The sequence below is a fragment of the Histoplasma capsulatum genome, assembly GCF_000150115.1.
Source record: "Histoplasma capsulatum G186AR genomic scaffold supercont2.5, whole genome shotgun sequence".
In the NCBI taxonomy this organism is placed as follows: Eukaryota; Fungi; Ascomycota; class Eurotiomycetes; order Onygenales; family Ajellomycetaceae; genus Histoplasma; species Histoplasma capsulatum.
In genome coordinates, this window is record NW_025544805.1 from 978,152 (window position 1) to 1,000,121 (window position 21,970).

The following is a 21,970-nucleotide window of genomic DNA, read 5'->3' on the forward strand; positions in this document are numbered from 1 at the left end:
GGGTTGGAAGGTCGTCCAATCCTTGTCTTGGAACCCGGGTGGGGTTACTTTTCTCCAGATATGTACAACGTTCCGGGAAAAGGGTGAAGAGGGGGAAGGGGGGAGGTGAGGGAGGGGGGGGGTTGACTGGAAGCTACATGATATGCAATTTTAGTGCATAACTCTCCCCCCTGCTGAGGAGAGATTTTCAGGGGAAATGATCTAGCCTTCTCTAACTGTTTTACAATTTTGTCTTTTAACTCTATATATTACTTTACTAAACTTAAATAGTTCAGTTTTGTTGTCTGGTTGGTTAGGTTGGTAGACTGTGATAGATATAATACTACGTCATTGATGTTGCTTCTTTTATACCTGCACAACTAACTAATTAAAGTTCATGATCATAAAAAAGCGAGACATTAGTCACTTAACACATTTGTTATTCTCGTTGCCCTTGTCTCATTATTCTCTGCACTTTAAAATGGTTCGAAGTTGCTGGATGGGCCGCGCAGTGATCACTCTATCAATTTCCATCCATCTTGATAAATAAACGAAACACTCTGAAGACGGAGGCGGGGAAAGGGAAAAGGAAAAAGAGGAAAGAAAGAAAAGAGAAACGATGTACGGAAAGTTGGAACACTTACGTAGCAACTTTGAGTTCGAAATTGAAGTTGGCAATAACTAGAAGCTGCTTGGTAGTAAAGTTACAAAGAACGCCCAATGTAATAATGCGGATACGAAATATGGCTAATTGCATGGAAGGGGTGATAGTGATAAACAATAATGGAATGCAAAAGACACGCGGAAGAAGCAAAAATACCTCGTGATCAGTGGGATAAAAATAAAAAAGGCAAAGCACAAAACAAGAAGCCGGCCTCTAAAAGCAAATGGAAACAAAAGATACGGATACCCGAATAATCGATCCAGCCCAAGAACTTTGGCAATTGCATCAATGCCTGAAAATAAATTAGAGGGCTGAAATCGGGAACGATTTCAGCGGGGTAGAAGCAAGGGCGAGTAAAGGCCCCTAGGGAATAGTTTCATTGACAGGTCATGAGGAGTGCGGATGGATCGTTTCAAGGACAGTGAGGCATTCTCTGTAGAACGCAAAGGGGAGAATGGTTAGGCAGTAATAGTTAAAAGATCACGTATAAAGCGTGTGACCAGGCGGTCATTGTGTAGGTGTGTAATAAGAGTACAATGTTAGTAGGGGAAAAAAATGAGAACCACCATGACCAGGTAGAGCATTCAGAAGCAAGAAAACAGGATATGATCTTAGTGGTTCTATAAATTCGTGAGTTCGGGGAGAGATAGCACTCGAGAGTTTCAGCAAAGCAGGAGGGAGGTCGGATTGGGTATTAAAATCGATGATGGGTTGCGAGGGTTGAGAAGGGTTGGTGCGAGGATACCGAAAAACAATAGTGCCACAGGGAAACAATCATCCCGTATCGACAATGATTTTGATGCGACGTTTGTTTACAGATTAAAATGTAATTTGCGCTTCGATGCATGTTATCTGATCCTTTCCCTCCGTGTACACATCGGCGAGGACAGTGTACGTTCCCTGCATATTTTCAAAAACCGTTAGTATCAGCAAGAACACAACAAAAAATATAAATTTAAATATAACAGCAGTTCTGGTAGATTATAGCTTAGAGTGTTAAGTTTTACATACCGGTGGGATCTCCCTCGGCAACTCTATCGACTTCAGAAAAACCATATCTCCTTTCTTGATAGGGCAGTGCATATCCACAGCTTCAATCTGTTCGCATAGATCAACTTCCTGGTTGATCAGCCGAATAAGGCCATATTTCACCTGTATTCGAGCCATGGAGCCAACGGCAACCTCTTCATGAAAGGTACCAGAAGCGTTAACCGTCAGGGTTTTGCCACTGGAGCAAAAAAAGGGACATGGTTAGTATAGGTCAATATTGTGTTTATAATTTGTATTGCCAGGATATGCGGAACAGAACATACGGCATAGGATGGGCAGGATCCAAGTCAACTTTCTTGATCGTCAAGATATCGTGGTCGGGAGCGAAACAGTAGTTAAACGGGTTATCCCCAGGGACCGACATTTTGTTGCCTTGCATTATTGGGGCCTGGTCCTTTGCAGACCACGGCATGGACGGAAATCCCGCGGCCAAAGAAGACCAGAGGAGGATAAGAACTGGGGATGTTGTCAAACGCATGATGGCAATTGTAGAATGAAGAAGAGGAAGAACGGAATCGGAGTAGTGGAGGGGGACTCGAACTCGCCGGGGACGATGGGGAAGGCTGCGAGGGTATGGGTATTTCTAATGTGAAAAGATCAGGGGAGTATCTTAGGTATAACGTTTCCAACAGTATAATAATATTGTTAAGAAGTGAGTATTCTTAGGGAGAGGAGCAGCTAGAATGCTAGCGAAGTGTGTTGAGGAGTGAGGCCCACGATGAGGAGTTGTTGAGAGGAGAAGCGGAGAGAAGCTGCAGCCGGCACATGACGACGGCCATGACTGGAACCAGCCAGTTGGAGGCTGTTGGTCACATGATGCCTGCTATATTTATATCTCGATTATTCTTTGCCGGATTCTTTTTATACTTACCAAGTTAACTTAATAACTAAATGATTGGCAACGGCAGCTTCAAGTTATCAATAACCCATATTATTCATGGTGAATTTGATGAAGCTTGAATCTTCACACTCGGATTCGATTTGATAAACCTCAATCTTCTCCTGCTCCCCGTCCTCTCGATTCAGTCGATGAACACCCATGTTTTCACCTGTGGTGCACTCCAGTCACCGTGAGCAGTCGTATGACCATTGTTGAGACATTACATCAATGAGAAACTGTCTCAGCACGACAGAAGATCATTAAGAACATTTGTTTCGTAATTTGAGCAGTATCTGCCTTGCTGCGCAGCCCCTGACCTGGAATGTTTGATTGTAAGAGCGACACGGCCGATTGAATAGAATAAAACAAGTCTTGCTAGCAGCGCAACCTGTCCTACATGGCCGATGCATGGTATGGGGGATATGATCCAGGATATCCCAACGCAGACGAATTTTCAGTCATTTTACGTACGGTACAGCGGGTGCTATGGCCCGTCTTGACCGTCCGAAAACCCAGGAACGAACAAAGGGCCTCCAGTTAAGGACATATTCATTTTCACGTACTGATAAACAAATCGTTGGCAAAGGAAAACCAGTCTACGGATGATCTTGAGCTATGTACGGCTTTTTGCGCCTATGTCGAGCAAGATCTTCGAGCAGGCAGGGATTTTTCCACGCTCGAAGTTCCATGCAGTATAATCTTCTTATACTAAAGTGTATTATTTGGAAATCATGAGACGATCGCTATCAAAGAATGCGCCCGAGTCTATTAAAGCGTAGATCATAAAACAATATGGGTTGGATATGAACAGACAACGGTTGGACAATAAAAAGGAACAAAAAGTATAAAATAAAATAAAACATTCCGTGAACTCCATTTCATAGACCCAGGACTCTGAACCCTCGATCCCATCGTTAAACGCCAGCACCCAGTAGCTCAGCGTCGTTGAGTCTTGCCCATGCCACGTTTCCCAGAGAACTACATAAAGAAAAAGAAAAGGAACAATTAGCATGTATTTCTCCATATATGAGAACAGTGAAGGGGGTAAAAAAAGGGACATAAAATAATAATTAAATAAAATAAAAACAACTCACCAAATGTTTCGGCAAAGAAGCGGTTGTATGTCGATCCGCCTCGCCTTGTCTCGCCATCCGATTCATCTTGATCTGTGCTAACTTCGCCATCTTATCCGCCTTGCTTCGAGACTTCATGTCAGTTATGCCGTCCACGAGTCGGTTGGTCGGTGCCTGGCTGCGAGCCCGGCTCTTGGCTCGCTGAAGCAACTCCTGGCGTGTGGGGTTTCGGTCGTCGCCATTGCCATCGATATCCATAGCATCTGCAATCTCCATGTCGCTTCGGGTAGGTCCCCGGCCACGGGACTGTGTCTGAGACTGCGTCTGCCCTTGCACACGGGTAGATGCAGACGCTGCGTCGAATCCGATCGATTCCAGATGTGATTGCATTTCAGACAATTTGCGGGCCTTGGCGCTGCGGGGGATCAATGCGCGGTTCTTGAGCGATTTGCGCATCTTGGACGCGTTGCGGATCAGCTGCTGTTTCTCGCGAATGAGATCTGCTTTCATGCGGATATCGGCTTCTTCTGCGTCTTCGACGCTCTCGTCGGAGTCGTAATATCCCTCCGCCTCCAGTTTTTCCTCCTCCTCTTCCAGTGCAGCGAGTTTTGATTCAATATCAGGATCCACAAAGTCATAGATGTTCTTGCCGTTCCACACTTCAGGGATTTTATCGTGTTTCCACTCGTCATTGGCAAGTAGGTAATTCTCCTTTAGATCCACATTAAAGACTCCTGCGCCGCCATTCTCTTCTTCTGTATCCCTTGCAAGTCGGCGTTTATTCGGGTCGTTCTTATCATATTTCTTCAAGGAGTGGACTACTTCAGGTATGAAGGCTTCGCGGGTCACTCCGCCGAGGGGTTGGGCGACGTGGATTCTGGCCAAAAGGTCACCCAGCCTTCCAGATGGAGTACCGGAATTATTGCTGCCGGCCTTCAGCTTCTGCGCCACTCTCTCCGCAAGGAGTCGGTCACAAGCCGCGTTTTTCACTGTAGTGACCCCCTCTGTAGTTGTGCACGACACCTGCAGCATTTCGACATCACCAGGTTTCAGGATCGACTGAAGCTCTGCTTGCGTCGAGGCATCTAGATCTTCTGGCCGCATTACATCGATCTTATTTACGACCACGAAAACGATCTTATTCGCAAACAGAGGCTTTATGCTGTTGAATAACTTAATCTGATCCGTAACTGAGTACCCACACTGCTCTGACAAGTCCATGAAATAGAGGATGGCAGATCTCAAATGCGCAATAGCAGTAATCGACTGCATTTCAATGGTGTTCATCTCTTCAAGTGGATGGTCTAGGATACCAGGGGTATCAATTGCCTGGAAGCGAAGATATTTGTAATCGAAATGGCCGACAAACAGGCTCTTAGTAGTGAACGCATACGGCTGCACGTCGACGTCTGCCTTCGTGATATTTCTGAGAAAGCTGGATTTGCCAACGTTGGGATATCCGCAAATTAGGAGCGTTCTAGTGTTGGGGTCGATCGAGGGAAGACGGCCTAGATGTTGCCGCACCTGCTCAAGATAGACAAGCGGATCTTTGAGTCGTCTGCATATCGTCGCCATGCGACCCAGCGCAGCCCGCTTGAGCTGCTTGCATTGGAACAGTGACTGTGCATATTTGATGAGGCGGACATAGTCGCGGGAAACGGTTTCTACCAGATGTTTGGCCGTAGAGAGTTGGCCGAGGGCGATGCGGAAATGATCGGCATCGTAAAGTGTGTTCATCAAATCCTTGTCTGCAGTGCACAGAAAGAGCTTTTGGTCAGCGGGAGTCCCTGTTTTGGCGCTTTTTGTCGAGGGACCTTAAAAATCATAAAACAAACTTACGAAATGGGTGAATATCCTGCAATCTTGGGAAGCCATCTAATATATTTTGAAACTTCTCACAAAATGTCTCCTGCGTAAACTTCACTTTCCGGGTGTAGAACGCTGTGGGGTTGTAAACATCGGTCAGTACATTTAATATGTTCAAAAACCTCCACCATGAGCTTTGCTTCCATATCGTCCTAACTTATTTCCAGTTCCATTTGCTTTTTTCCAGGCCCACACCCCAGAGGACGAAAAAGAAGAGAAAGAACCAGAGGAAACAACCCACCTCGAATCCGACTAATCTTGAACCCGGAGCGAATCTGCGTCGGCAGCCGTCTCTGTGTCCGAGAAAGAACGATATCCAGGAACTCCTGGCTCGAGGGCACAGGTTGAATCTATTTGAAAGCGAAAATATTAAAAAAGTAAAGGGCGCATGTCAGTAACGCAATTAAATATTCTCGAGACAAGCGGAGGTACAAAACGAGAATTCTTGAAACAAGAAAAGCCGCCACAGAAAAGGAAAATATATAAATACTGTACATACCTCCTTCCAAGTCGTCTTCATGATGCCGGCTCAAAGGAGAAGCAAAAGGATTGGGGATAGGAAGAAGATTTCTGTCAAGCTGCCTCTGGGCGGCGGAATTGAAAATCTGAAGTCAAAAAAAATAAGGATGTTTGTGGTTGGCAAGATGGTTTGGAATGGAAGTTTTTCCCGAGGCAGTGGGGGTTGTGCTGGGAAGGTTTAGCCTATCGAGCTTATCAGCCCAGAGCATTGCTTCAATAGCTAAGATTCTGTAACTAACTCATACATTCTTTACTCGTTACTTGCAAACAAATCCACTAGGAAGCTAATAAACGTACTGTACAGCAGACACACTACATGCATTAAATAAAATAAAAATAAAAATAAAATAAAATGCAAAAGGAAATATAGGGAATGAACGCTGCAAAACACACTTCAACCAATTATCCACGCAAATTCATTCCACTTCACCCCGGTTTTCCTCATCGTATAGTTTGTTGATACAACAATGCAAAGGAAGAAAACAAGAATATAAAAGTGAAAATGAAACCTCCCTCCTTTTTATTCCATTAGACCCAGGCGTAAAATATGTTAAAAAGAAAAGAAAGACAGACAGCCTCGCCATCCCTTGTAGGTCCCTTTAAAAAAAAAAAACGGACACAACAGCCACCCAACAAGACAAGAAGAGATAGATATATTGTTTAGGAACATGGGAGATAGAAATAAAATGAAAGGGAAAGGAAGCAATGAGAAAAAAGAAATGCAAAATACTTGATCTGCCTTGAGGATACAAGTGATGGAGCGATACTGGATAAATGACGGGGCCAACCCTTGCTGCTGCCACGTCCACTTTGATTCCCCCAATATAAACAGAGCGTAAATCCGGTAGGAACCAGATATATGTGCTCTGCAGAAAACAATGAGGAAAGAAACCGCCATTTTCTCTCCTTCGCGTTTGTAAGATTCCCCATCTTTCGTTTTTAACTCAAACGTCTACCATTCACAAATTCCAAGACCTATTAAGTACCACGCCGCCCTAGTTAGCAACCAAAACTCATAGGGAAAAGCTGCACCATGCGTGAGATAATTAAAGAGATCAATATATATGTGCTATTACATACCATGTTATACCAACCTCCACCACCAAAAGTGCAATCACTCAGCCCCCGATTCTTAAACCCCAGACTCGTATAAAACGGTATCAAGTGGTCATGAGACAGGAGAGCAATCCGATTAGCAATCTCGGCATCCCTGATGCGCTGGACGTATGCCTTCAACAGCGTTGACCCGAGCCGTTTCCCCTGATGTTCTGGCAGGACAGCGAGAGAGTGCAGTGCGATTGTGGAACCTTGGTCCTGGTGCCCGGGTTGTTCGGACCAGTTGGAACTCTGTAATCTAGATGATGATTTATCTCGCCAATTTGGAGGGATTCCCATGGAGGCGTCGGTTACGTAGAGCGCTCGGGTTCTTGTGGCTATTATGTGGGCGATTAACTGGGGCCGGAGTTTTGGTTTGCTTGGTTCCTTTGGCGGCAGGTAGAAAGCGCCTAAGGAGAGCTCGGGACATGTTGTCAAACGGTAAGCTAGCTGTGCAATGTTGTATTATAGGTGAGTTTGAAATTAGCCTCACACGGATCCAAATGGGTGATATTAAAATAACTGGATGGAAATGAATATTTTCACCTTTTCTAGCGAACATCTCTCATTTTCCGGAAATGCTGCCTCGACCGCTAAGCAATCCTCCAAATTCGACAAAGACAGGAGCTGGATGAATGGATGAAGCTGGTCCAGCTCTGTTCGTTTCGTAGGTGGTGACTGCCGAAAACAACTCACAAGGTCGTCATGTTTGACCTCAACGTATCCGTCTTCTTTTTCGTCATCTTCCTCATCACTGACCTCGTTGTCCTCCGTTTCGAATTCATGAGCAATGACTAGATCTCCCTGCGATATTGCGGGATGTTGATCAATTGCTTCCCCTTCGATTAAAGGGGGAACTCGGGAATTGGATTGGGGGGGCGATACGGTAATTGGAGAATCTGTGGTGCGAATGGGGGGTGAGAATCCAGGGGAGATATCGTTCTTGTCACCACCAACGGACGACGCCACCGATTGGTCTTCAACCTTTGTAGGATTTTCTGCCATATTCGACTGTTTGGAGTAACAATGTTTTTCGCAAGAGTAAATGGAAAGATTTGTGAGTGACGAGTTTGCTTGTTTTCTGAGTTGAGGTTTCTTCTTTTCCGTGCTCCTCAGATGTAAGATTTTCTTCTTTCCCGATCGCAGAATTCCCGAGTCTACTAAATATTTCAAGAAGCCGTATCCATATCTGGGAGGGACAGAGGGTGTCCAGGATATCTAGCTGAAATATAATGTGATTGGAAGGCTGTCAGCTACTTTTATTTTATAAAAAGCTTTTCAACAAGACGAAGCAAGCTGTAACCCGGGCAAAGGACCACTGGTGGTGGATATTCTAGTGGGGAAAAAAAAGAGGGAAAACCCCCCCCCCCAAGGCACGGCAAGCACTGCCATGAGGACATGGGCGCAAGCTAACGGCTATGATGCAAATGTGCAGAATGCAGGGAACCAAGCCAAGTTGGAAGGATAAGATCAACAGACTGGGGTAGCTTGTTGCCTACTTACTTTCCGAGCGATTATGGCTTTTTAAATCTCCTGCAAAACAACGAATGAATTATGAAGTTGAAGCGAGTAGCAGCCGGAAAATCCTCGTATTTGGGGGTAGAAAGGTTGTTGCTGTCGTGATTTCAACTGCAGTGTAGAAAGAAGAGGGGCAGAAGAGGGGAAGAAGAGGAGGCGGCGAGTGGGCGATGCAATGAGCTGCAAGATTGTTTCCCGCCTGCGGGTAAGTACTCAGGTGAATAGTAGTGATAGGGGATTTTCTGGTAACTGCGCACGTTTGTTGGACATGCCCCGGAATTTTGGTGAGGTTGAAGAAAGCAGAATTATCGATTCCGCGATAGGAGAGGAGGAGAAAGCTCGGCAAAAGAAGGCTGTCAGGGTACCTCCCAGGTACCCCACCTTGCGGCAAACATCCGGTGGGTTGGGAAGTTGCTCACACGTATCCATGTGACGCGAATACATCGCCTCTCCGTACAAGGAGCCTGTTTCAGAACCATGCCATGCTTCATTGACAGTAGATGTCCAAATAAGTTTATTAGTTATGGATTCAAGCAATCTCGGCTACTACCTATGTGGCTCTTGTAGATTTCTGGCAAAATCAGATACCGATGGGTTGACATGCTTCTTGTAAATTTAAGGATGTGCCAGTTCATCTTTTCCTGTCTCCAGCTGCTAGTTAACTCATGGGAGTAGAGTGTTCAACAGGCCACACCAGGCAGATTCTCATTAGCAATGTTTGAACAGAGTAAAGCAGATGGATACCCACTACTTTTTTCCTTCCAGGAAGATGGAATCCATTTCCTTCGAATTTTCCATATGGAAACAAACTTCATGATCAGACAGCCCACCAAGCCCTGAATCTACTCTCGCGCTCACCCCCAAAAATCATGTTTGAACACAGCCAATTGAAATATACACTGTTATTAATTGGCTGGTTAGTTTCCCACGATCGAACCACATCTGCAGCCGTAACCAAACTCATCTGATCAACGTCGCATGATCGCCATATAGTAGCCCCCCGGGATCGATTTCAGGCGAAGAAGGAAATGGATCGCAAGTTTCATTGGTACAAATAGAAGTAGAGAGAAAGCCAAACACAATCATATATTGGCTGGATCCGGGCAACTGTCAGTGTGGAGTGCATACACACCCCGCCACTCAACGAAGCCGTGTCATGTCGGCGTTTGCAGCGCGCAACCAGTAGCTTGTCTGGCATCGAGAATCATATCTTAGTTCATGGGCAAACGCTAGATTATAATATCCGTGCTGGATTCTGCTCTGCTGGAAATAGAGACATCAAAACCAGACGAGCCGGCTGAAAGTAATTAGCAGCGTGTTAGTTAAATGGCATCCCCTTCCCCCTTTTGGGCTCCACTAAACATGAAATTGCTTAAATCGGCTTCTGCAGCAGCCGTCTTGACAAAGCGGATGCAACTGGAACTCGACAGGTCACAAACAACAATAGCTTAAATATTGGGATCATAAGCAGTAGCTGATTTTTGGCGGGGAAAATTACTTTCATCAAAGCCATATCAATAGTTCACTCCGTCGATGTGCTCTGTAGAACCAGAAATGCTCATACGACACACTCTACCCTGGCGCGAAGCTGGATGGCATCGTTTCACCCTGCATGAGAAGCGCCAGCAAATCCATTAGATCCTCTTGAACTTGCGCGCAATCGACTTCCGCCGGCATTCAGAAAACTTGTTTGGCGGCTGTTGACACCGGTGCGTAACAGGTGGCGTATGTATCGCGCGCTGCCCATTCGGAGGGGTCGATGCAGGATGCCAAAAGAGGATCTCATGGTCTGCGGTTGATGGAGGAAGTTTGGGGATCAAAGGGGAACACTGCGTCATTCTGCAGCCTCTTTTTTTTTATTTTTTGTTTTTTTTTTTTTATTCTTTTTCCTCCCTAAGTCTTGCTAACGCGGCTTGAGAGGCTACTCAGGCTCGGGAGTTGCAACTTCATCGCAGAATTGAGAGCAGCCTTCCCTGGGTTAACCCGTTATCTTCAGTAACTTCGTTGTCAGCCACGGGAAGAGAATGGTAACTATGGTTAGTAGTTACTAATCTGGCTGATGTCCCTTCACCGAACTTTTCTTATATATAGATAGCTTCTCCTCATCTTCCTTGCTTCAAGCCTTCTCCAGTTGCTCTCAACGTTGATTGCTGCGTCGTGTCTCTTCTGGCCATTAGTTACCCGCTGTTGGTGCTGCTCTTCCTTTGCCCCACGTTCTGTATCTGCATCAGTTCCGTTTGCGGTCTCCTCTGCGCCGTCCCCGCCGCAATCTTGCCCACCCCATTATAATCCCGCCATTCTCGCTCAGGCTCTCTGAAACGGGTTCGCTTTACCTCACAAAACCCGGTTATTTAGATATCTGTTTCGTTTTCTACCTGATCAATTTGACTCATTGCTGCCACACCATATTTATCACCGGCTCCGCTCAAGCATCCCCAACGCAGCAGCTTTGCTTGTGTTGTGCATCTTTGTCAAACCCCAGGCCAGACAGGCCTCCCTAACTAAACTATGTGAGATTCCCTACATGGATAACAGGAGTGGAATTTTTAGCTGTTGTTCTTGTTGTGACTAACATCTACCAGGAGAATCTCAGTTTCAGTTGTCGCATCGGACACACATGTCGAGTCCGATCTCATCTCCCTTGATGTTGGCGATGACATGACCGTCGCAGACCTAAAAGTTGTCATCCAAAGCGATATAAACATACCTTCATCTGCATTACGTCTTTTCTTCAATAACAAGCTCCTCACCAGCGATTCCCAAACTTTATCTCAAGCCACAATTCGGGAGGGGGACATGCTTGCCATGCAAATCCAGACCCAGACACCAAGCCCGCAGCAGCAGCAACAAGGGCAAAACAATGTCCGGCGCCAAGCAGGTGCGAACCCAGCTATACAGGATGCACTGGCCAGGAGGCAGGCAGAAATGCCAGATCCTGAGACGTTACGACTCCATATGCTTGGAGACCCGAGAGTGTTGGAGGGGGTGAGAAGACAAAACCCTGCGTTAGCGGAAGTAGCAGAAAATGCCCAGCGGTTCCGTGAAGTGTTGCTTATGCAGCAGCGGCAAGAGGCAGAGGCATTAGCTGCGAGGGAAGCGAGGATTGCCATGTTAAATTCCGATCCCTTTAATGTAGATGCGCAGAAGGAGATTGAGGAAATTATTCGCCAAAATGCGGTTATGGAAAATTTACAAGCAGCGATGGAGCATACACCAGAAGGTGAGTTGTAATACTCGCTTTTGTATTCCTCCTCCTCCTCCTCCCTCTTAACGTGAACTTCACTTGCTAACATTTTTGTTCTAGCTTTTGGACGAGTAAGCATGCTGTATGTTCCTGTCGAAGTGAATGGCCACCGAGTTAAGGCCTTTGTCGACTCCGGCGCCCAGGTCACAATAATGTCACCAGAGTGTGCATCTGCGTGCCATATCATGCGTTTAATTGATCGTCGCTACGGTGGTGTCGCGAAAGGCGTTGGGACTGCTGATATCTTGGGGCGCGTGCACTCTGCGCAGATCAAGATCGGGGATATATTCCTTTCCTGCTCATTCGCTGTTATGGATGGCAAACATATAGATCTTCTCATAGGGCTCGACATGCTCAAGCGACATCAAGCCTGCATTGACCTGCAAGATAACGTCCTAAGAATCGCAGGCCAAACCGTGCCTTTCCTTAGCGAAGCAGAAATCCCTAAGCACGATGAGCTTGAGGGCGAGCCTCTGGTGCATGGTCGGGATGGCGCAATTGTCGGTGCCAGATCAGGCGCAGTTGCCCAACCAGCTGGCCAACCTTCATCGTCCGCCTCGCCGTCCCAGTTCAGGCCAGCAAATTCACCCTCCCCGTCGTCCTCCACACCAAGAATCAACATCCACCCTTCCCCTTCTAACCCGTTGTCGTCCTCCAATAGCCATGACCTTCAACCTCCCGCTCAACCTTCCTCCAGCTCTCCTGTGCCTGCCTCGCCATGGCCCGCAGAGTTAATATCCAAGATAACGGATTTGGGGTTCACACGGGAAGAAGCAGTGCAGGCCCTCGAAGCTGCTGGTGGGGATGTTGAAGGAGCCATCGGTTATCTTATTTAAAAGACCCCATAAGATTCATCGCCCTCGATTGTTATTTAAATTGAAGCAACCCCTAGCGTTCTCCCATATTCACCTCATACACGTCAACAACTCCTTAGACACGATGTCACTCAGGCCACGGAAATGTCCATTTGATCATAGTTAGAACGTGATGGAAACGTGCTCCTTTTTTTCTCGCATCACCCGTTTTATGAATTACCAACCCCCCTCGGGTTCCTTCCCCCCTCATGCTATTCCATTACAGTTTCGCATAGTTAGAAATATACGGATACACATAGCTTTTCCATTTTTTATCCGGTGTCCTTTTTAAGACAAACAATGTTTTAGCTGCCTTTATTAAGGATTTTATGTCCTTCATGAATCAGAGTTACATAGTTAAATGTCAGCACCCGTATATAATCCGTAAATCTTCCAGAGAGTTTGATATGTATAGTTATGGACACTTTGCTCCGGCCCCAAAGCTTTAACTTGATCAGACCTCGGCGGTTCATAGTTAGTTGGTTAATGAATGGAGTGAATTTCTTTTTGAGGAGTAAAAGCTAAAATAGGTTTGAATTCAATAGGGGACGAAACTTAAGCGTTCTTGTCTTTCTTTTCTTTTCTTTTGACATATCTGCTCTCTATCCTATCTACGGATGATCCATCATCTCTTGCACTCATAGGTTTTGAATTTTTTTTGTCCATCCTGTAGTTACCTTATCGATGAAAAGTAACCTAATAACTTATAGCGGGTATTCAACTTCAAGTTCCTGCTTCCATTCGACATAAGGAAGAAAAATATAGGAATATTGATCCAACAGTCTCTTCTTCTTGCTCGTTTCTTCGATGAAGGAACATTAAACGAATACTGTAGGAGTGCTCCAAATATCTATCAAGTTTGGATGACCGGGGGAAGCGGTTAGGGCAGAGATTCCTTAAGTGCCATCACCGGAACAGCGAGCCTTCGTTTGAAGGCATATGTGCCTCGAGACGATGAAGGGGATGTTTGTTATCTATGTCTTAAACTCAACATCGTCAGAAAGCCTCTTTTCAGCCTTCCGGCGCTGATGATGGCATGACCGACACGCGGAGACGAGGAAAGTAACGTGGATGAGCCTTTTGTCAATGGCAAACAATAAATTGGCCTTGTTAGATCCGATTCCACACAGCATGTTTATGCTTGGCGTAAATATATATATCTATATTTTTCCCTTTCTTACCATTTCCGTTTCTCCCTAAACAAGGAACAAAAAAAGGATGCAACGAGACGAGAGCACGTTCGATTATGGTTTTACTCACCCGTTCGTGGAGCAAAACGCGGCCGCAAGAAATCGCCAGATGACAGAACTCCTCTCCGCAGGGTTCCCGCAGATGGAGGTCCACCGGCCCCTACTGCAATTGATCCAATCCGCATCGGAGAACGGCGAGATGGACACATAAATTCCTCCCACGATCGCAAACAGCCCCAGGAGTAAATCAAGCGTGACGCCGACGGCCGGGTGGATGCGGTCATTTCCGACAAAGAAGCTTAAGCTGAGTGCTATCAAGGACCATAATGCTGAGATGGAAAACTATATTGATTGTTTTTTTTATTGTTGGTTTTGTAATATCGATCAGCTGTCTGTGGCGCCTTGGTATATACGGGATGGATTGTGGTGGAAAGGGGGAGACTCTAACGTACGGAACATATCCCGATTGTTTCGGCGAACGGGCCTGTATCCGGTGAAGATAAGACCCCAGTTGCCCATCCGAGACCAATGGCGCCGGTGATAGAGATGAGAGAGGCGGAAATGCGCAGGAATAGAAAGATGGTGCTCGGTTTGCTCATGGCTACTGCTGCTGCTTGATTACGTGCGATAGATATTTCGGAAGGATGCGAATCCCAGACGATGTCTCCTCGTCGTCTTACATGTATGTACCCACCAATTAATTGAGGGAGGGGGAATAAAGGTACTGTAAATAATTGAAAATGTAGAGAAACATAGGCAGTGTACTGTATCGTGCACCGAAAGGACCAGGGGGAAGTCAAACCAACACACAAACCAAGTTCGATCGGAAACACCTGAATTGCACTGCAAGAAGAGAAAAACTCCTGCCTTCATGGATACATACTGGATCACATTGTTTCTTGGGAAGAGAGGAGAAGGAAGTGATAACCATCGCCGCATCTCTAGGGGCAGAGTCCTGCTAAAAATACCACAGAATTGCTCCACTAATAAGTATCCAGAGAGCCTTCGAGGGCACCATAGGCCGTACATACATACGTCATCATCGGCACCGTGTTGGGCCTGTCATCTGTCATCTGTGGGGGATCAACAAGCGTAGCTTGCTAGCATGTCACGGCCACTTCAGATTTGTGGAGCAACCTGGCGCAGGGACCGTAGTCGATCGGCCACACCCTGGCGATCGGAGACTCGTAGTTGCGCCAGAAATCTTGGTGGGAGAAAAGAAGAAAAAGAAAAGGAAAGATTTGCGCGGCAAGGAGAGAATTTGAGTTTTGAAAAAATGCTTGCACGAAAAATGAAATTTATAAAGGCTTAAATTCTATTATTCTGTTAGAGCTGTACGTTTCTACGTCCTAAACGATACGATCATTATAAATGAGTGTCATCAAAGCTCAAGAAGTAAAGTACCTCTTAACAAGATCCGAGAATTGGACTGTATGCACATCATTTCTGCACCACTGCCAACATCCGGAGCAATAACGAGCATCATAAAATATGCGTATTTGGACACTGTATTCTGGGTAACCAACCCCCACCCTCTACACCCCATTCATGCAAACTCCTCACAGACCCGCGTTCTCCTTTTCATCAGGCCTCGAATAATCGCCCTGTAAGCTCAACACCCCCATAGCCCACGTCAACGACGCAGACCGATTAACTGTGACAAACTTCCTCTGGTCACTGGGCATAAGCGACACTTCTCCCTGTCCTCTATCGATATGAGCCATACGGTTCATTGTACGTTGGTACGGGGCCCCGCCTCCAGCTTCGAAAGCCTTTACCCATGCTGTCTCGCATCCGGACGCAACCGCTGTTGCCGAACTGCCGCCTGTCAACCGCGCAATGTTGCGTAGTTTGGCAATCGTCCACCCACGTTGGGCGGCGTCGGTATATTGTACGCCTGCAAAGAACAGAGGGATCATGAGTTCTGTAAGCACTGCAGAGAGCGATGGGATGAGGCTTGCTGTGTTTTCATCAAATTGTTGCGGGTAGTAGATCCCAGCAACGATACGGCCAATGCTATTTGCGAACTGGCCTGTGCGGAATGCGCAGATACCCGCGGCCACCATGGCCTCTGGTGGCATGCTCGGATGTGCTCTTTCGAGGATGATGCGGCCAGTGTAAAATAGAGACCAGACACAGGCGATGGTATGCGTACGGTATTGGAGGGCAGGGCCGAAAGGCGTGGCAATCGGCGGGGCGCTGTCGGCTGATAGGGGGTTATATCCTGGTCCTAGTGCTTTTTCAAAAGCATCGTAGGCTGCGACGATTTCTTTCCATTCGGCTTCTGCTCTTGCCGTTCTCGTTTCGAGATCGTCGTTCTCGCTATCTGATTTCGAGGATGGAGATTGATGGGGTGTTTCGGCAAACCCGGATGGGAGGCGGGTAGGTCCTGTGTTTGGGACCATTCCATACATAGGAGGACTGTTTCCCCTCTGTTTGCCTGGAGGTGCTATGCCAGCAGCGGCCATTGGCGGCACTTGCGGTGGTCCGGGGGGTGCGGGCATCCCAGTGCCCAGACCATGTTGCGAACTGGGCGGCCCACTCCGACCCATGCCAGGCGGGAAGAATCCTGATGGTGGGTGCCATTGCTCGCCGTTTTGCTTTCTTACCTGCATTTTTCTGGCGCGATCTCTTGTGACGAAGTCCGTCGTTCGCGCAAGCAACAGTAAGAGGTGATCGTTGGATCCATAAACAGCATCAAGTTTTCCCACTCCTGATCTAGGTGGGCATGATCCCCATCGATTAAATGGTAGGCTGTGAACAAAAAGAAGGTGTGAATATTATAATTTCTTTCTTTTTAATTTATATATATTTTTTATATTTTTTTATTTTTTGGGGGGTTTGGGGGGTTTGGGGAGGGGGAGGGGGAGGGGGAGGGGGAGGGGGAGGGGGTTTTGTACAACGTGGTTGAGCTGAACATACAATAACTGATTCCCACTGATCATACTTTGATACACATCCTGTTTAGCATAAAACCAATACAGGTCACTCCGAATCCTGTAGTCATCTATATCGCCCGCCGTTAGATTGCTTTCGGACTCGGTGACGACATCCCCGAAATCATTGTAGCTAACGGATCGACCCATTATTTTACTAATAAGGACATCGTTAGTATCAGCTTCCTTGTCCGCGAACAAATCGTTTTCGAAGCGGCTGCTTAAATACGAGGTGCCCATCCCCAACCATGGCATCGATTGCGAAAGCCGTATATGCTCCTCCTTATGCCTTGCTCTCATTGATCTGATGTCTCTTGTCATTCTTGCGAAATCGCATTCCTGGATGAGATGTGAAGCCCCAGCCACATGGCTATTCCATTTCGAGTGCTCAGCACCCATGACTTCATAAAAGCCGAGAAGCAGCGTTGCGGCAAGTGTGGCCGTCTGTGTGCGGCGAGACGGAAGTTTGACGGCCTTGGAAACACGACGTATGGCGTAGTGGTAATGACGGAATGATGCCGTGAGAGATAACCCTTGTATCTTCGCGATGTGATGAGTACTTAGAGCCAAAATTGCCTGAAGCAAACCTTGATTCCTCAGTGCAAGCGTAGGCACGGTATACGTCCATAGGCTCTGTTGGGAGGCTGGGACTGGTGACGCAGATAAAAGTACTGTCGGGTTCACTGGATGCCTTTCAAATATGGATAGCACTGGTGCAACAGCAGTGATAAAATGACAAAATATTCTTGTCACCTCTGGATCCATAAGGGGGGATGCCAAAGGGGATGGTATATATGTCATCAGAGAAGACTCATCGTTTAAGAAAGCAGTCGTGGAGCGGAGCGGATGAATTAGCTGCTGCTGCGTGGTGGGTGGTGGTGGTGGTTCGTATGGCTGAGGATAATTATGAGGAGTTTGAATTTGCATTTCTTCATCGGTTTCGACATCGTAATAATCGTCAATTTCCTCTTCGTAATAGAAGTTCGCTGGTTGACCAGCATCATGGTATAAGTCGCTTGGCGCATAATTATTAGCAGACGATTGTGCTTCGAGTGTATGTGTATTGTATTGTGGATTGTCTGCAGATGTGCTGTTAGATAAATATGCAAATCGTGATGAAGGGATCAAAAGATATGCCATACAGTACGCCTCTTGAGGGGAGGCGAATATATTTGACTGCTCGCGCTAACATAATATTAGACGCATGTTATTAGGTTGACAATCGCAGCAAAAACTCACGGGAGATCCTGATTGGGTTTGTATTTGAGGTTGATAGTGCGATGTATGCTTGGGGCTAATCGGAGGTTGGCTGCGCTGGTCCAAGAGGTTGTCTTGAAGGAACTGTTGAGGGGAAGGTTCGGGATTCAGGTTAACTTGCTGTGCTTGCTTTGAATGAGGTGAGGCAGTTTGTTCTACGCTTTCAAAATTATATGACTGAGCATAGTAGTCCTGTAGACTCAGGCCGCTTTGCTCGGCAGGATGCGCATGCCCAGGTTGGTACTCTAGGTTCGACGCAAACTGCGATTCATCATATACAACACCAGTATTGTACTCATCCGGACGAGGTGCGAGCGGAATGAAAGACTGTCGAGCTGCAGAAACTTCCTCTGGCAATGCGGTTGAACCTATAGGACGACGGATGAACGGTAGAGGATCTGCACCGGGCCTCGGATGGGGATAGTTTGGGGGCATTGGGCCGTGTCCCATGTGGGACATGGGCCCAACGGGGTTCCTGAAAATCACACGCTGGGCATATCCCTCACAGTCTCTTTTCGACTTTTTACAATTATTGCATGTGGGCTTTTCCTCTCCGCATTTGATACGACGTTTCCTGCATGCTAGGGTGGGTCAGTAAGCTTGTGTCTTGGTGTCTATTCCCTTGATGACATTGTCCCAAACCGAACTTACTCAGACAACCTGTTTTGGTGCGTCTTCTTGGGCCTTTAGCCTTTGGTTGAGGGATGTTCTTCGGTGTTGGCTCTGAAGGGAGAGCCGGGCTTGTAGGTGGAAGATTTGGCTGTTTCGGTGAAGGGGGCCTGCTTCCTTCCATGGCGGCTAGTCTATCCTGATCTGATCCAAAAGCAAAATGATCTGAAAAAAATTAAATACTGAATATTGTGAGAGAACAAGAGGACAATTAATAGTAGAACAGGATTGCTATGTTGGATTGATACCCATACAGAGAACTCGATGGATGATCGAGATAAACACCACAAGACTCAGCACAGATGGTAGTAACAGGCGGCAGAGAGCCTAAGGATAATCGAACAAACCCATGAAGAAATCAGTGTAGTGAAGTCATAGATCAAAGAAGCGCAGGCCGGAATCACGAAGAAGACGAAAAATGTTGTGTTTATCAGCAATTAAATGCTGGAGATCTGGGGAAAGACCAGAAGAAAGCTGAGGGTTTTGCAGAGTAATCCAGCCTGGACATGCAGCCACTCTACCAATCACATTTCCATGGCGACTCGATAAGAAGAGATGGCAGCTATATCGATAACGGGAATGGGAATGAGAAAGCAGCACAAAGTCAAGCCTCGAATTGAAAACCTACTAGCGATCAAGGCAGAGGGAGGCGTAGGGCAAGAGCGCAGCTTGGACCCGGGATTCCTCAGTCTTCATCCTGGACGAGGGCACGATAACAGGGCTGCTAACGGCCCAGGATTTATAAATAGGGGTCTGAGTTGGCTACGCCTGTTGACTCCGTGGGCATCCCCCTTTTTCACCGTCGGGGACTTCGCCGTTCTGGAGGCGTTGTGAGCAACAGGAACCGGGCGGTTGACGCTTCACGAGCCCGCGATGGATGTTGCGATGGCCTCGACATTGACAGCCCGACGCCAAGGAGCAACCTCCATAGTCGGCCAGCTGCCCCACAGTTGCCCAGGCGCCGGCACACAGTGGCAGCCACTCGCTGATCAGCTCGGAGTCTCCACTCACTAAACTGAGTTCTCCCTTCTCCCTTGGAGCCCGTGCTTGCTTTTCCCTGTTGAGTTTTGAGTCCGCAGAGTCCGCCGAGTCCGCCGAGTCCGCCGAGTTCGCTGAGTTCTCTGAGTTCGCTGAGTCCCCTGGCGGCGCTGGGCCTTTTCGAGAGCACTTTGAGCCTAAGTAAACCGTGACTTCATGACGGGCCGGGAGCCTGGAGGTGCGCAGTTGATTGAATCCGGGACATGGGCAAATGGTCAATTGAATGGACCATTTGAGCCAACTATTAATAGAGCTCTTCTCCGCATACACCCTGGCCAAATGAAAAAAAAAAAAAAAAGAAAAAGAAAAAGAAAAAGAAAAGAAAAAGAAAAAGAAAACGCAGGATGAAGAAAGCACGCAGCGTAGAGCAATATCCAGGGAGACCGCCGAGCGTTGACGTTTACAGATTTGACCAACACGTCCCCATGTGGTTCCCACCCCAAAGGGGGAAGGCAAATGACTGAGCTGACTGGTATCCCCATTTCTCGATATATCAGCGAACTAAACGCCGTACCCAGTGTGAATTATCGCGGGGAAACGGGCAGCTATTGCTTGGCTGGCGATCCAGATCGATCGACGCACCACAAAATCCAACCTCCCTTCTTGCTCACGGAGTCACGGTACATTGGGATTCTGCTGTTAGGAGACAAATCTACAATCTGGTTGACCCCATGATGAGACGAACCTTCGCACACGAACCAAAATACTCCGTACCAAAATAACAATGCCGAGGCGCGGGCCCAATTCCACCATTCTGGGTCTCTACATGGTCAAATCCTTGAAAACATCTCCTCCCACTGGGCCATGGATGTCTCACCATGTGGTGAATAGACAAATGCTTGCCTTTTGACTACTGTCCCTCAGTGGAGCGCCAGTGAGCTTGGCATGGCATCTGGCCAATTGGCTTTCCCATCTGCTGCGTCCTCAATTTCCAATAGCGCGGTTGAAACTCCCAGACCAGCCTGTGTCATGTAAGTATGCAAAGTCCTTGCTGTTGCAGCATTACTGCATACATCCGCAATAGTATCTTTCAATCAACGCTGGTACAAGCAAGAAGGAGCCGCAAACGTGGCATGTTGTACGAAAAAGTGACAAAGGCAACCTAATAACCCGCCGGAATAACCATTGGAGTACGCAGTAGAGATGGCATGTCGGACGCTACAGACCGTGAATCGGAGCAACCAAGCTCCTGCATATGCACAACGATCAAAATCAATCAACTCCCGGGCGCCCAATTCCCTCCCCCACCCCATCCCCTCTTTGATTACCTCTTTATAGTTTTATGCCTTTTTTTTTTTTTTTTCCATCCTTCTTCATTCTTACCTCTTCTGTTGATTATTCGCTAAGTGCGTCAGACCTGCATTAGCCACTTGAATTAACAGTTCTCCTCATCCGTGGGAATTGTGGTGGTCAAATTACTATGATACTAGTTATGGCCATTTTCTTCCTGCAACAGCAGGTCAAAGGATACATACATCATGCACCGTTATCCTGCATGAAGCTGAATCGTGTCTGCGCAAGAGGTTCCAGCTCCAAGCAGGTGGATTCAGCCTACTCAGTAGTACGCTGACTGACTTTTCGCCCCTGCAACCCCCCGTTTGCCTTTCCATGGATTGGTTGTTCCCGCGGGGGATTTTCTCAATAGGAGTGGCAGCTGCCACGCCCAATCCCCTGAGGCGTACACCGTGTAATGGGCGTCATGTGGCTCATGCCTGTGTCCCTTTTGAGAAAGGATCAAAATCAAATTCTTGAGGATGCTTAGAGGACATATAGGTCGTGGAAACAGGGCTGGACTCGCGGGGTGGAAATGAAAACAGGGAGAAGCAAATCCCGACCCGTCGATGTGCCGAACTCTATCATAATTCTTTGCCTTTGTGCGGCCAGCTGGATTGCCTCATTGTCCTGTATGTAAGCTGCTTTTCTTAACTAACCAACCCAACACCTCATTCATCTTACTTTCCCTCTCACTTGTTACTAACCCCGAGCAAAGCATGTGTCAAGGTGTTATTGCCTAACCGTCCTTTCTTTTCGAGTCAAGCACTGGCGCCCAGTTAACATTCTTGAATCACCCCGCTTTCCTCTTCATTTTTTTACATAGTTGTACGAGAGTTTCTGATCAGGGCTCGATATTTCGACCC

At 47.1% G+C, this 21,970-nt stretch overlaps 7 protein-coding genes across 7 annotated transcripts; 3 read left to right on the forward strand and 4 right to left on the reverse strand.

Moving 5' to 3' along the window:
• Positions 1-616: 616 nt before the first annotated feature.
• HCBG_04279 (phosphatidylglycerol/phosphatidylinositol transfer protein) lies at positions 617-2,171 on the reverse strand (the record flags this gene model as incomplete). Its single annotated transcript, XM_045431328.1, has 3 exons — positions 617-1,543; positions 1,655-1,871; positions 1,957-2,171. The coding sequence occupies 3 exons, from the start codon at positions 2,169-2,171 to the stop codon at positions 1,463-1,465; spliced, it is 513 nt and encodes a 170-aa protein (XP_045287881.1).
• Positions 2,172-3,278: 1,107 nt separating this feature from the next.
• HCBG_04280 (nucleolar GTP-binding protein) lies at positions 3,279-6,059 on the reverse strand (the record flags this gene model as incomplete). Its single annotated transcript, XM_045431329.1, has 5 exons — positions 3,279-3,551; positions 3,668-5,394; positions 5,486-5,587; positions 5,754-5,862; positions 6,012-6,059. 5 exons carry the CDS (start codon positions 6,030-6,032, stop codon positions 3,510-3,512), a joined length of 2,001 nt encoding a protein of 666 aa, XP_045287882.1.
• A 299-nt stretch (positions 6,060-6,358) lies between these two features.
• Positions 6,359-8,947, reverse strand: HCBG_04281 (acetyltransferase; the record flags this gene model as incomplete). Its single annotated transcript, XM_045431330.1, has 4 exons — positions 6,359-7,006; positions 7,112-7,576; positions 7,673-8,348; positions 8,630-8,947. 3 exons carry the CDS (start codon positions 8,129-8,131, stop codon positions 6,971-6,973), a joined length of 960 nt encoding a protein of 319 aa, XP_045287883.1.
• A 1,809-nt stretch (positions 8,948-10,756) lies between these two features.
• On the forward strand, positions 10,757-13,128 carry HCBG_04282 (DNA damage-inducible protein; the record flags this gene model as incomplete). The annotated part of the gene is made up of 3 exons (XM_045431331.1): positions 10,757-11,154; positions 11,227-11,864; positions 11,949-13,128. The coding sequence occupies 2 exons, from the start codon at positions 11,303-11,305 to the stop codon at positions 12,722-12,724; spliced, it is 1,338 nt and encodes a 445-aa protein (XP_045287884.1).
• A 1,448-nt stretch (positions 13,129-14,576) lies between these two features.
• HCBG_04283 (uncharacterized protein) lies at positions 14,577-15,197 on the forward strand (the record flags this gene model as incomplete). Its single annotated transcript, XM_045431332.1, has 2 exons — positions 14,577-14,614; positions 14,906-15,197. 2 exons carry the CDS (start codon positions 14,577-14,579, stop codon positions 15,195-15,197), a joined length of 330 nt encoding a protein of 109 aa, XP_045287885.1.
• Positions 15,198-15,491: 294 nt separating this feature from the next.
• Positions 15,492-18,918, reverse strand: HCBG_04284 (uncharacterized protein; the record flags this gene model as incomplete). The annotated part of the gene is made up of 4 exons (XM_045431333.1): positions 15,492-16,650; positions 16,855-18,053; positions 18,108-18,706; positions 18,777-18,918. The coding sequence occupies 4 exons, from the start codon at positions 18,916-18,918 to the stop codon at positions 15,492-15,494; spliced, it is 3,099 nt and encodes a 1,032-aa protein (XP_045287886.1).
• A 431-nt stretch (positions 18,919-19,349) lies between these two features.
• Positions 19,350-19,977, forward strand: HCBG_04285 (uncharacterized protein; the record flags this gene model as incomplete). Its single annotated transcript, XM_045431334.1, has 2 exons — positions 19,350-19,624; positions 19,734-19,977. 2 exons carry the CDS (start codon positions 19,350-19,352, stop codon positions 19,975-19,977), a joined length of 519 nt encoding a protein of 172 aa, XP_045287887.1.
• Positions 19,978-21,970: the final 1,993 nt, after the last annotated feature.